General features: G+C 36.6%; 1 protein-coding gene across 1 annotated transcript; it reads right to left on the reverse strand.

Annotated features, from left to right (window-relative positions):
- Nucleotides 1–13,497: 13,497 nt before the first annotated feature.
- LOC148025725 (putative pentatricopeptide repeat-containing protein At3g23330) lies at nt 13,498–15,016 on the reverse strand. The gene is made up of 4 exons (XM_087692011.1): nt 14,219–15,016; nt 14,054–14,110; nt 13,753–13,993; nt 13,498–13,568 (listed from the first exon to the last, which is right to left on the reverse strand). The coding sequence occupies exons 1-4, from the start codon at nt 15,014–15,016 to the stop codon at nt 13,498–13,500; spliced, it is 1,167 nt and encodes a 388-aa protein (XP_087548137.1).
- Between the last annotated feature and the right edge of the window lie 1,013 nt (nt 15,017–16,029).

The raw sequence follows: 16,029 nt of genomic DNA on the forward strand, positions 1-16,029 counted from the left end.
GATCATACATAGAACATCAAGAAGAAGATGCGATGAAGGATACTTGTCTAGCATGGACCCGATTGCTCCAAGATCAGAGGGAGGATTAGAGGCAATGTCTAGTGCTCTCGTGGAACTAATGAGGAGTCCGTTGGCTTCCCAAAACCATTGCATAAAAACACACAACATGTAAATAAGCAATATGCCCCATTTTTACAAAGGAAATTGCATTGTTTTGATGTTTGATGGCTTTAATGATGTGTGCATGGAAATAAAATTTATATGAAGCACGTTTGAAGTATTTTTTAGGGTTGTACATGATAAAATGCAAAACCCATAGTTCTACATAGTCGTAATTAATAATTTAAAACCCAAAATATGTCATAAATGAGGAAAAATGAAGATTTTTTCCATTTTCGGATTGGAAAACGGAATTCATATGGGATTAAAAAACTGATAAAATCAGTGTTCACTCAACATGATTAGTCAAGACACATAAATTAGAAAATATCATATTTTTATGGACAAATAAATGAGAAAAAATATGAAAAATAAGGGAAACTTAGTTTTTGCATCTAAAAATTTAAGAAAAAATACATTTTATGTTCGTAAACATATAACAAGGTTGGAGCATGAGGATTAAGCCTCAGTCAAGCTTTGTTTCTATGTCTGAGTATATTTTTATTGATTTTTTATATGAAAAATATTTAAAAATAAAAGTTACACCTACCTAAAAAATGCAAAACATAAACAATAGGAGGAAGAGGGTTTGTGGAAGTGGTTAGTTGATGAAAATTATTCAAATTATGGTCTATTTTTCTATGCATAACATATAGGATGGACTATCATTTGAGTGAAGGAGACTAGTAGCACGAAGAAAGTCGGTACTTGTCTCTATCAACGCCGCACATACAATTAGTTGGAAAATCATTGAAGGGTTGTTTTTACACTTCACCTAGCTGATTTCTAATGATAAAATGCTTGAGCACAATGGTCATCCATACTTGCATTGAGCATAACATGGTATCAAACCTCGACACATTGCAATTGTTTTCCAAACATTTACATACATGGTGTGTAAGGAAACTCAAGCTGCAGGGTAGATGAACGGTTTCTTCGGGCAAGCTTGGTAAGGAAATATCAAATCTCTTGGAACATTTGAAATATATAAAAGTGGTGTGTTCGTATGTGCTTTATATTAGAGCAGTGCATCGAGGGGCCAATCATCTAGATGTAGGAGAGCTGCAGTGGGACCATGGCATTTAGCCAAAGGGGTGTCTCCTTTATGTTTGTATTACATTGGTATACTACACTAAGATGTGTGGGATCTCCTTCTGAGGAGTAAGGAAGGGCAATCATTGGACTACGTTCTACTACAAATGCAATATCTATAGTAGCAATTAGGGCGGTGTGTCCCTTGGTAGACGCTCTTGGCCACCATAAGGCCGTGTGGGGTTTCCTTGTGAGTGTTACAGAGGCTCGACTAGTGCTCATAGTTAGTGTCGGACCCGTTTTAGGTCCCAACAAAGAAGCTCACCGAGAAAGGTGAATGAACTAAAAAGGAATATTAAGAAGACTAATGAAAATATATTGGACGCCTAAAAGTTCTTGACTTTCAAAAAAGTCATCATTAACTTCACAACATCTTTATTATGCCCTTTATCAAATTTTATAACTAAATAAGAAGTTCGAGACTACCAAACATGTCAGACTTTGGAGATTTTGACTAAAAGGGAGGAGAGAATCAAAAACTAGACTCTACTATCTCCAAAATAGAGGAGACAAGATTACCATATTCTTTTGCACATGTGGCAAACCCTCTTTGGCCCTTTTCTTAATCCTGTGATTAACAAAATTGCATTTTTTGAAGCATTTTTTTCCCTAATGGCATGACCCTGGTCTTCTCTATATATGGATTTCATAACAAATCTTTCCAAATAAGAAAATATAACTCTAATCTTGTTGTGGTAGATAGGTTCACAAAAATGGCACATTTCGTCCCTACGATCAAGACCATCACAAGCACATCTACCACTAGACTCTTTCTCATATACATTTTCAAATTAAATGGACTCCCAAACAACATCATCAGAGTGACGATCGGGTCCCCAATTCATATCTAGTTTTTGGAAGAGCCTTTGCAACCTCCTTGGAGTCCAAGTCAAGTTATCCACAGCTAATCATCCACAGACTGATGATCAAATAGAATGGATATATCAAGTCTAGGAACAATATCTCCATTGCATTATCAACTACCATCAAAATGATTGGTTTGAGGTCTTACCCTGTGCAGAGTTGCTTATAATAATAGTATCCGTGCATCTTCCAATAAAACACCTTTCTTTGCAAACTATGACTAGTATCCAAGGATGGATGTGCCCTACTGCCCGAGATAAAGCTCAACACCTAGCAAATATACACGAAGAACTCAAGCAACAAATCGAAAAGGTTCAGAATCTATACAAGCACTATGCGTACTAGTATCATCTCCAATATCCAGCATACAAAGTCAATGATAAAGTATGGTTTCTAAGGCACATAACCTCCAAACAACAAGGGCCTCCACCAAGCTAGACCACCAAAGATTTGAACCCTTCACTATTGGTAGCCCAAATCAACCCGATTGCTTATCAAATCCAACTCCCTAGCACCATGAAGATCCACCCAGTCTTCAATGTTTCCTTGCTTGAGCCATGCTGTAACTCACCATTGAGGGGGGAGAGATCTATTTCCCCACCACCTATCCAGATTGAAGATCATGAAGAATGTGAGGCTGCATATCTTAGACTCAAGGATCTCCCGAGGTCAATTGGAATACCTTGTTCACTAGAAAGGATATGACATCAATGATCGCATTTGGGAACCTATAGAATATCTTCAAAGAGCACCTCTCAAAGTTAAAGAATTTCACAAGATCATTCTTGCTCATGCCATATGAATCCACACCCCATGCAAACATCCTCAAGCCAACCATAAGAATCCACCCTTGCCATGTCATCATAAAATCTTTTAGAAGATATGCCATGTCGTCATCACTTGCATCATTGATGATGTCATCATGAAATATTCTAGGCAATCTTTTAGTTGCTCTCCAACACCTATTAAAGGAGGGGCTCTCCATAGAGCTCCTCAGTCTTGCCAATGCCAGTCTTGGGAGCTTAAGGAGTCAATACCTTCAAGTAAGTAACTTTGAGTTCCAATTCTAATTATTGTCTAGTCACGGTATCTAGTCTTGTCTTGTCTTCCATTATACCCATGTTGTCTTGTCACCTTGTAATCTCGTAGTACGAGATCTTGTCTAGTACTACCTTATATCTTGTTTATCCTCGATTTCCTAGTACTATAGCCGTGGGAACCATACATACAGTCCCAAGTTATGGGATTTTCAGTACCATGTTATCATTGTACCTTGGGCCCCTACATGGGATTATCTTGTAATAAAAATTATTGTAACAAATTTTTCGTCTAGTCTAGTCTCTCGAGCAAAATCTAGTGCACCCATAGCACACATCGCATGAGAAAAAATATTTAAATACATTTCATTATCATATATTATACAAAATGTTTCATCTTTCCAAGTAGCAGTATACATGGCAAGACCTTGCATCACAATTGGTATCATCCTATGGAAAACATCCATTGTCATGTCAAAGCCAGATGATAAAGTTCCAAAAATTTACACTCACATCCTTTAGATAGCCAAGACCAAAAAATTTTGTCAAAAAAAAATAAAACCTAGCATGGCCTTGGTCCAAAGTTTGGTGTCCAGAGCCACTATTCTGCTTTTACCAAAAAAGTAGGTCCAAACACCGAATTTCTCATCACATTAATATGAAGTTTGGTATTTTTAAATTTATCTTATCTAAAATTATGAATGGACCAATAATTGAGGAATTAACATTACAATCGCTGGTCCTTAAAAATTAAACACCACATAGACTATTTGAAGGCATCAAGAGAAAAGTATTCAACAAGAAATGACAACTTTTTGTAGGTTTTTGTGTTAGAATTAGCAGGGATAGCAAAAAATATAATTAAGTAGTAAAAAATTTTGCAAAGATGCACATGAAGTTGACAACAATGAAGGCAGAAAGTAAAAGTTTTATGCATACGTGAAGCTAGTATAATAGTTTTACAGTGGGGCAATAGTCATGTGTCCTTTGCACCTGAAGAATATATTCCAAAAAGACAACATTACAAAGAGCATTTATTCCAATGGAATGAATGCATCCTTCACTGCTTGAAGATTTTTTACAAGTTGAAAGTCCTTAGGATTAAAATAATGCACTCTACATATATTGTAGAATATTGAGCATCAATCTCATTAAGTTTACCAAAAAACCCTTTGCATGCCACTGCATAGCATGAAGATATTCTTTTGTAAAGATATTGGTTCTATGCCAAAAACCACCTCCTAATTTTTGTTTATTAGAGGCCTTGCACAATCTCACAAACAAATCATGAGAAGCTAGTCATTGGAATGATGAGATCAAAAGAGCATTAATACTTCCTAATTTCTCTTAGGGCCACTTTACCTAGCCTCCACTTGCATTTCTTATGGAGATGCTAAGGAAAATTCCTCTCAGGGCAACTTGAGGAAGCTAGGTTAGGTTGAGAGAGGGGTGGTCCACAAAGTGCCTTTGTCAAAGAATATAGCTAAGCCAATAGATGCTCAATTTAGATAAAGATGATATGGGGCTCTACGAGGAAGCTTCTTCACAACTACCTTAGGCCTAGCCACCTTTCCTACATACTAAGAGATTTGCAAACTTAGTAAATAAGATAAAGAGGATGCCCTAACATATAATGCTTCAAACTTTATTCACACTAAATACATTCTTTGAAGTCTTTTTTCTAGCCAATTGGCATGGTTTCTTCAGTACTTGATGCATCATAACATGCTATTTTTTAGTGACACTACATGATTTGATCATATCTACAGTCAATTCGTTAGCACTCTCATTTACTCTCTTATGCAAGAGTTGAGTTTCATCTACCACCACTATAATCTTAAACCACTAAGATAACAATTGGATCATTGAATTGCTACCATTTACCCCTCCACCATGATTAGTTTTTCTTTAGTATGCACCATGTGCTATCCAATGTGAATTTTTCATCCCTTGTGTAGACCAAGATCTAATGCTTCCCTTTTCTACAAAGTATAGCCCATGCACCTTAAGGATATGCTACAAAGACATATCACACGTGAATAAAAATATATATTATAACGTATAAAACTCATATACTTCTAATATCTTAACTTTGAATGTTCTATGTAATGTGTGATAAAACTTTTACTCCACTCTTACAGCACATTTTTATAGAAGCTATGTATAGCAGCAATAGATCTTGCTTATCTTCATCGTCAAACATCATCTTTTGAAGGAACCAATTTATTGAGACTAATCCAAATCTTGGCTTTTGCCAACCCTTTTTTTCCTTCATTACTTCAATCATGAACCATAGTATGTAGTTTTTCCGCCCATTATAGACTTGTGGCATGCAAATTATGATATTTTCTTTCTCATTGATAGGTACTAAAAGAAACTTCCTCACCTTGGCTCCTCCAAATCATGGCTTTTTTAGAAAGTTACCAGATTTTTCTTATCTCTTCTCTTCATTTTTAATCATTACTTGATGCTTGTATAAGCCAATCTCTAATAGCACTTTCTCCACGTTCTTACACTTTGCAATGGCTTTTTTTTAATTATATTCTATAAGCAAAGCAAATATTATTCATATACAATGTTTTCCATAATCCTAACAAACACATATAATGAACAAATACGAATACAATCTAATGGAATGTTAAAATGGGCTTCCAAGTGGGATCTTCTTCTTTATCACATGTTGATGTAACACTTGTCACTCTTTGCCAGTTCTTCTTCCCATCATGTCCTCCCATCCTCTCTGTCAAGAAATATAAGTATGAATATTTTACATTTTCACCATTGGATATTCCACATATGCATTTTAAATTTTTCAAGTCTCCTATAATGTGTCATTCAACCATGTATTCATCATACCTTCGACTGAGAGCATCTTGCAAAGTTTTTGGTGATCAATGATATTTGGAATGCTTGTGAATGTGAAGAAGAGCTATAGCACCTCCAATATTACATTAGGAACTTCAATCACACCACCATACATAGCATTGTGATTGAATACTAAAGTTCCTTATGTTGTTTTTGTTAATTTATAAGGCTCTATTCAAAGTGACACTAACTCTTTCAAGCTTTACTCCCTTCATAACCTTGTTTTCATCCAATTTGATGAACTAAAATTTACCACTATATTCTCCAACAAATATGTTATAATACATTACTATTGCTAATTGCACCTTGCATACATCCATGTAGTAATTGTTGAGCTCATATGTATTCTTGTTCCTACCTTCAATATTTCCACACCAATAGCATACATGGGATCTCCTATCAACTCCAAAACATTGGTATTAAGTAGCCTTTGAGCCTCTATTAACTTTGAAGATCTAGGAACATGTACAATTTTGCTTCTCTTCAATACACAACCAAATCCATTCTTTACATCCTTGAATAGTTTTTACTAAGTTCATGTTTTAATGCTTGTCATACACAAATAGTTTGTGCATCCACAACTAAGAACTTGTTTGAGATATCTTTTAGCATGGACTCAAATACCTTTTCCCTCACAGTCTTGAACTTCAAATTATTCAAAGCATCTTCTAATGTACTTACCTTTAGCAATGTTCAAATGGATGATCCAAGCTTACCTTCACCTAGATTTCATTCTAAGCAACCTTGCATGCCTTGATACATTGGTTTCATTGGCTATTGTTCACAACTAACTCATAAATTGGCTTTTTCTTTCATTTGCACTCGCGTATCAACTTATTATTCATCTTCTTTAGGTTATCTAATTATAGATTTATTTTCTTGTACAATATGTCAATGTCATGAATTGTGATAATCTAATTACTTTTCTTAGTTATAATTACATTCAATTGCTTCACTTGTCCTATTACAAATGTATTTAAAGTTGATGTGCAACGATGACATCATGACAAGTTTTTATTGTTCCTTTGTAGATTTTAAATACTTTTAATGCATGTTCATTAAGCTACCTAGTATAACCAAATAATTCATTTTCACCCTCACATACATATGTCAATAAGTTTGTGATTCCTAAGACAACTTTAGGTTTATTGGTTAGAGGATCAATTGGGTAGATTCCCCCATCAACCTACAAGTCCAAGTGCTTCAATCTCTTCTATCTATATCTTTATAAAACTTGAGGGTTAATACTTATACACTCTATTTTTTTGAATAATGGAGTATGTTGAAGCTCTATCTCAATATGTAGCTTCTTTTTTCCTATACTAATTCTTCTCATTGATTGTGGTCTAGTTGCAAATATATAAATTGATTACATAATTTGGCTCAATGAATATTGAGTGTGTCAAGATAATCTACATAGACACTTACATATACTGATTAAAATAAAGGGTTTGTTATCTATGAAGGTAGATTGAAGAGGCATAGATAAACGCACTAATATATCAATGGTCATAGGATGCTTGATTCTATGGAGATAGATTAGAGAGGCACAATTAGACACATAACCATATCAATAGAAACAAGGAGTTAGATGTTTGAGAATATAAACTAGTGAGGCATAGACAGAAGCACAAATATGTGAAAGGAAACTGAATAGCTTAGTGTGTTAAGGTAGGATGGATAAGACACATAGAGATGTCAATGGAAATGGAATAGATGAGTGTAAGTGCCATTTTGCATAGTTAGATAAATTGTAGACTAAGAAACCTGATGCCAGGTTCAAACTAGGTGAGAAACACACATCTTTCAAGAGCCTCTATCCTACATATTAACATGAAAGTGCCTACACATTCTTTCCCACTACAACTAGCTAGCCTAGTGGTAAAGCTTCAACACGATATTTTGGAGCATATGGGTTCAACATAAAAAAGCACACACTTCACTCGAGGTGTATTTTTTTATTGGATGAAGCAGCTCAAACATCCCTTTGGGCATGATATCACTACCACCTAGAAATTGTGAGCCCAAATGGGCATGGGCATGAGCATGCCACATCACTTTTCATATTCTATCAGTCTCAACTAGTGAGAACTTCTAATCTGATGTGTCCCAATTTTTGGATTACTTTTTCGAGTTTTCCTCTTGTTGTCAAGAATCGCATGGTGGGGAAACTTGCTTGAGCTGCTACACCAAACACACACTATATACACAAGAGGAAGTTCACTCAAGAACACAAAAAGAGAGATGGAGGCCAAAAACGTTTTCTTACTGATTTCTTCCTCTTTTTTCACACACTATATAATGTACACAAAGTATAGATAAGATACAACATAAAGAAAAATGGCCTACAAAATCGAACAGTGTATAACAAACTACACTAATCGACTGGCACTATATCTTTGCCAGTTGTAAGTAGATGTAACAAACTAAATATAATAATTAATAAGTCAATGGCCATGTGAGTATCATAATGACCACCAACGTGCTAAGTATAAATGTGCGGACCCATCTAGCCAGGTGGTCCATCATCAATATCCGCACGTGTTGAGCTTATCATCTCAACACTCCCCCTCAAACTCAACTCTATCTCTATAACTCCAAATAAGCTTCGAAACTTTCGAAGCTTCTCTGCACCCAACACCTTTGTGAAAATGTCAGCTATCTGATCTTGTGTGCTGACATATATCAAGTCAATCTCTCTTACAAGTACATTCTCTCTCACAAAGTGATAGTGCACCTCAATGTGTTTTGTCCTAGCATGGAACACTGGATTCCTAGCTAGCTATATACTACTCATGTTGTCACAATGAATGACAACTGGACCATCTCCCTACACATCCAAATCACCTAATAACTTTTGCAACCATACCACCTCACATATTGCCATAGCAGCACCTCTATACTCAACCTCTATACTCGATAAAGCAACTATAGTTTGTTTTTTGCTACTCCATGTAGCTGTTGCACTATCAAGGGAAAACATAAATCCACTAGAAGATCTTCTGTCTAACATGCTACTAACCTAATCTGCATCTGTATATCCAAAGACCTGTACATCCTTACCTGCCTCATAAAAAATTCCATAATACTTCACATATCTCAATATACGTCTAACTGCATCCAAATGAGGCTTTCTAGGCATCTACATAAACTAACTAACAAGGCCAACAGCATAGCTCAAGTCTGGCCTTGTGATAATCATGTAACTCAAACTCCCTACTATCCTCCTGAACTTAGTAAGGTCTTCTATCTCATCCCCAACGTCGGTACTCAACTTTACATTTTACTCCAATTGTACTAAAAGAGGCTTACATGCTGTCATACCATACTTGGATAACATATTTAAGCCATACCACATTTGGGATATCCATATACCATCATCACATCTAACCACCTCAATACCAAGAAAGTATCTCAACTCATCCAAATCTTTCATCTTAAACTTCTTCTTTAAGAAGTCCTTAACTTCAGCAATCCCATTGTCATTGTTACTTCTAATAATCAAGTCATCCACATAATTGACTATGATGATCAAACATGCATCTCCCCTTCTCACCTAAAGTGAGTGATCAACATCGAAAATACAAAATCCAATATTGACAAGATACTCTCCAATCTTGTCAGACCATGCTCTAGATACTTGCTTCAGCCCATAGAGCACATTCTTTAACATGTACACATATGTGGGATGCTCTAAATCCTCATAACCTGCTGCTACTACATATATACTTCTTGCAATTCACCATACAAGAAGGCATTCTTAATATCAATTTATTGCAAACTCCAACATTTGACTATTACCAAGGCAATCACATATCTAATAGTTGTCATCCTAGCAACTTGACTGAATGTCTCTTCATAATCTATGTCATATGTTTGAGTATAGCCTTTTGCAACCAGTCTAGCCTTATACCTACTAACAAACCCATCTGCATTATACTTGACTTTATAAATCCACTTACAACCAATAGCTTTCTTACCCTTAGACAAAGGTACCAAATCCCAAGTCTTATTGGCTTCTAATACAGCCATCTCCTCATCCATTGTTGCATCCCAATGAGCATGACCAACGGCATCCTTAAAACAAGTGGACTCAACATTCTCAACTAGTTTCACCATATAAGCATAATGGTGAGCTACGTAATGTTCAAAACTAAATCTTTTAACAAGATATCTGACCCTGCTAGACTTACGTACCACTGGATCACTCAATGAAGCATTTTCATTACTATGAGCTCTTTATGCACTTGGTATCCTGAATAAAGGAATACCAAGCTTATCATCCAAACTCTCCGAATCACTAGAATCTCCATTAAATCCCAAATGACTAGTAGATGTATCATTGCCATTCAACACTTTCTTTTTTTCTGTCTTTGTCTGCAACACTTATAGATCCACCTGAAAATGTGAGATATCAAGTATATTTATGTCAACTTCTCTATCATGCGAGAAGGGTTGTATTGTCTGCTTACTACATTAGAATGCTTCACAAACTTTATGAAATATATAACTCTAAATAAAGGCAACCATGCAACCAATCCTCTAGACTGCATTAATTTCAATATTTACACATTTACATGTCTAATATGTTTATGGCATATTTCAATGTCTACAACCACTCCTTTTTCTTTAGCATACATAATGATATCCATTGTAGGAATTCCATCTAAAGTGAACATGCGATCAACTCTACTTCCTTTTACAATCAACTTATACTTATCATGAAAGTCTTCTACAAAATAACATTTTACATTGAATTGGACCTAGAATCTTTACTCTACCATTTAACCAACAGATACTAGATTCTTTGTGATTAAAGGCACATGTAATACATTTGTCAAACTCTTCATCTGGCTGTTATGCAATAAAAAAATACTTTCAATGTGTGAAATTTGGTGACATGAATCATCACCCGTCTGCATATAACCTAGATTTTGTAAGTCATTTATCTCTCCAAACCATTCAACATGACTGAGCATATAATTAGATGCACTTGAATTGACATACCATACATTATTATGTGCCTCTTTTCTTGTAACTACATTCATCATATGTTACATAACAAACAAACACTCATTTTTATCTTCATTATGTCGTGAAAATGATGCATAGTTTCCTTGCTACACTTTACCACCGCGTATAGCATCCTTCTTAGCATAACAATGGACTACAATATGACTTGTTTTACCACAATAATAACAAACAATAGTAAAATTTTTAAAACCTCTATTCTATCATTCACATCTTCCTCTAGAGCTCCCCCTGTCTCTAAAGTTTCATTGACCTCCTAAAACTTGTATTTCACAAAATTATTAATTGAACTTGTTTTGCTAGTTATCGCTAGTATGTTCCATACTACATTCTCTCGAATAGAATCTATTGCGTCTTCTTGTTGAACTTGAGTAAAATACTTGGATTTATTCAACATTTCTTTCATACGAATCACCCTCCATATTAATCTCTTCGATAATCATGAGACCAGCTCATCGAAATCTAAAAATGGCTTACATAAGTATACTGAAGTAACAAATTGTTTTCATATATTCTCATTGTTAAAGCCACTCAAAGTAAATGAAACTAAATCATCATCAAGCATAGTATCAATCGTTGCTAAAGCATCTACAATACTCCTCACCTTCAAAATGCTCATTAACAAATATTTTTTCTTTCTTCAAGGTATTCAACTCTTGCTTAAGTTGAATCTTTCGTACCTTTGTATTTACTAAAAACACGTTCTTAAAATTTATCCAAGCTGCATGTAAAGTTTCTACATTTTTAATATATCCCAACATAATATTATCAATGATTACAAATAGCCAGTACATCATTTTTTTATCTTTTACATTCCATTCTTTCATGCCTTAAATTCATCTATAGTTGAAAAAATGCCCAACTTTGGCTCATTTTCTTCACCTGAAACAAGCTTATAAAGATCATTTTCAATGAGAAAATTCGTCACACGAAACTTCTACGAATGGTAGTTATTCTTGCTAGCTTCTTAATAATGAGATTTCCATTATTCTCTATCATTATCACAAATAAAAATACAACACAGCAACCTAGTCTTCTGCAACCTTTCACAAGTGCACAGCAATACACCAAGCAACCTTTTTCACTAATTGCTTGATAATACATATAATTTGCAACATGTTTGTATATAAATCATATGTTTGCTTCCTGACAAACACCTCAAAAATTATAAATTCGAAATCTAACATGTGCATCCACGTTCGATCAATACAGTCGAAATCACAATGTACCTTAAAATTGTTGTCTGCAACCTTGCGGCTCTAAAACAGAGCTTGAAACAATCTCAAATACCTAAGAAAACTACGGTAAGAGCTTACTTGCAGAATATACATTACTCTGCTCGCATATTAAATCTCACAGCAATTTGGGATTTTCAATCTATCCTACTTCCGATGCCTCTACAAGCACTATCCAAGAGAAAGAGTGAAAGAATGAGAGAGCTTCTTACTCATTGCTTGCTTACTCGAACATTGCTTCTTTTCCTTCACTTCAACCTTCAAAATCAGTCTCTGTGGTGCGGCTCTAATACCATATCAAGAATCACGTGGTAGGGATACTTGCTTGAGCTACTATACCAAACACACACTGTATACACAAGTGGAAGCTCACTCAAAAACACAATAAAAAATATAGAAACCAAAAACGTTTTATTACTGATTTCTTCATCTTTCTCCACACACTACAATATACATGAAGTGTGGATAAGATACAGCATTAAAAAAAGTGGCTTACTAAGTCAAAGAGTGCATAATACACTACACTAATCGACTGGCGCTATATCTTTGCCAGTTGTAAGTAGGTATATCAAACTAAATATAATAAGTGATAAGTCAATGGCCATGTGAGTATCATAATGACCATCAACATGCTAAGTATAGACATGCGGACCCATCTAGCCAAGCGGTCCATCATCAATGTCCGCACGTGTTGAGCTTGCCATCTCAACTCCTCTTGGGCAAACAAGTCTGAAACCAACCCTAATCTCTTGAGCCCTCTTGGAAATTTTTAATTCTTGCCAACCAATATATAAGTGTAACATTTCCTACTATGACCTATATGTCTTCTTAACAGTAGCTATCCTGAGGCTTGGATACTTTGTGGCATTCTCATCCACTTTAGTTCCAAGATTACGTGTGCACTCAAGCCTTACATTCAGTTCAATCCCAATATCATGTGTATTACATTTTAATTTTTGCCCCTATCTATATATTCTATCATACTCTCTTTCACTCAGTGAGTGTACAGCTTTCGTTTGCACAAACCACAGGATTGTTTACACATAATAACGTGCCCAGTACTCAAGCATATGAGTACACTAATCTGGGCTAATTGAAGTTCTCCGCAAGCTTTTGGTCTCCCAGATTGTTTGTATATGAATCACTATCAAATTGCACAATATTGATGCACCTCATGCTAATACCATACCTGCTATTCCAGTATACAAGTACATTTATGTGGCTAATTGAAGCCTTCCACAAGCTTTTGGTCCTGTGGGCCTATTGTTGAACACAAGCCTTTTAACTGCACATAGGTGCATTAAAGTGGGCTTAACATGCAAGTGTTCCATAAGCTTCTGGTCTTCAAAGTGTAATGTTGGCCTGAAGGCCTACTTAATGTACAGATTGATGAGATAGTTCTCTCTCCTCTTTACATGTATGTCTCATGTACAGAATCAAATTAGGTACATAACCCTCTACCCTAATACATAAACTGAGAACTTCTACAGCTTCTGCCACATCCTCAGTAAGACCCACACCAAATTCACGTAGTGTTTCACTCGCCTCAATCAGTGCATTAGCAAACTTTTTCTTTGCCCCTGAAATTTTCTTCTCCTCCTCTACTGAATTGGCATCCTCCCATTTTCCAGCACTTGCATAAATGTCTGCCATGAGCAAGTAAGAAGCAGCATCATCTTGGTTCACCTCCACAAGCTGCTGAAAACATCTCTGTCCTAACTCCACTTTCCCATAGATTTTACAGGCACTGAGCAAGGGGATTAAACTTACCTTAGATGGGGGGACATTGCAAGACTGAAGTGTACTTCTCTGCCTCAGAAATGTGTCCTGACCATGCAAAAAGATCAATCATACAGGAGTGACGATCCAATATTCGTTCAATACCATGTACTTCTGTCATCAGCTTGAAGTATTCTTGTGCCTTAGCCACCAAACTGGCATGGCTACATGCAACCAAAGACATGTGAACATGATAGCATCTGGCTTCACACCTTGTTGTTGCATGTCTTCAAAACACTGGATAGCCATGTCAATTTTGTGGTTTTCACCAATAGCCTTTATCATCGCTGTCCAGGATACACTATCTTGAGAAAGAAACCGGTCAAAAACCTCCCATCCTGAAATGGAGCCACATTTACCATACATATCTATTAAAACACTGAGTACAAAGGAATCCGTTTCCAATCCCATCTCCCTGATATTAGCATGTATTTCTCTACCTATCACTAGTGCTCCTACAGCACTACAAGCTTTCAAGCAGAGAACATATGTAGCAGAACTAGAATTTACACCCTGGAGCTGCATATGTTTGAAACACTCCAGCACTTCCCTGTCAAGACCATGTTCGGCATATCCTGAAATCAAGGCTGCCCACGAGACTGCATCTTGGACAGGTAGCCTGTCAAACACTATGTTTGCTTCTGTATAGGAGCTGCATTTTACATACATATCGAGTACTGTGTTGCCAATGTAAGGGTCACGTTCCAAACCCCTTTTGACAATTTCAGTATGTGTTTCTCTTCCTATTTCTAGAGTTTTTCCAGTGCCATATGCTTTCAAGCTGCAAATATATGTTACAAGATTGGGAGATATGCCTTGAATGAGCATTTGCCGCAGACACTGTCTACCTTCCTGATGAAGGCCATGATCTGCATAACCAGACATCAGGACATTCCATGACACCACATTCGGATCTGGTGGCCTGTCTGCCGAGCTTCGGCAAGAGATCCACATTTGCCATACATATCCACTAGTGTGTCACCCATCACTGGATATGTCCATAAAAAAGTATTTTTCAAATCCCCTGATGGTGATGCCAGTGTGCAATTCTCTACCTCTGTCAGTATCTTTCAGCTAGAGCAAGCATTGATCAGGACCAGGTAAGTATACACATTAGTCTGTACACAATCCTCATACTGCATCCTGTGAAAGAGCTCAAAGGCGTAATGCGGTTCACAGGAACCGACATAGCCGGATATGAGCTTTGTCCACGAATGCTCATTGCGGTGCAGCAAGCGGTCGGAGATGCAATGGGCGTCGGGCAAGCACCCGCAGTCCATGAGCATAGGGACGACATGGTTGCCCAATACCACATGGCAGTCAAGCAAGAAGGAAAGCAGGCGTCTGGCACGATGAGGATCTTTCTTGTGCCTGCAGTTGAGCAAGGTGTGGATCAAATCCTCGACGATGGCAGGCCCGTCTGCGTTGCTCCTCTCACCTGCCGTCGAGAAGTGAACAAATTACACACTGGCACATGAGTGCCTCTTATTAAGCCAAAGTCACTTTTAAGGTAATAGCAAAATTAGTTCGAAATTACAATGTAAATATTTAGTTGCTAACACTAATGATGCCATGCCCTTCACTTGGCATGATTGGCACAAGGATGCGTCATGGAAGGCAGCAAGCTGGACAGAGCATATTGCCAATCAAGGAGGATCGTGGGTCATGCTCAGTCAGAGTACTTGGAGAATATCTGGATTTTGATCATTGTCCCATCCAACTAACTTTCAAGGTGGAATGGACATGCAATGCAACATGTAAGTGGATATCTAACCCTTTCTATAGAATTCAAGAAGGCCTTAAAGCTATCATTCTTTTGGCAAAGAGCCATGGTGGAACAAAGGTTGGTTTCGAGAGGTACCTTAGGTAGTGCCATCAAATGTAAAGGATGTTTGTTTGTTCCTATTGCTTTGTATCCTAAAGATAACACTCTTAAATGGTTCTTACAAGGTACTAAAGGTTTCATT

Source organism: Lygodium microphyllum, chromosome 14 (genome assembly GCF_053477565.2).
Source record: "Lygodium microphyllum isolate KBCC chromosome 14, Lygodium_microphyllum_v1.1.10, whole genome shotgun sequence".
Taxonomy (NCBI): domain Eukaryota; kingdom Viridiplantae; phylum Streptophyta; class Polypodiopsida; order Schizaeales; family Lygodiaceae; genus Lygodium; species Lygodium microphyllum.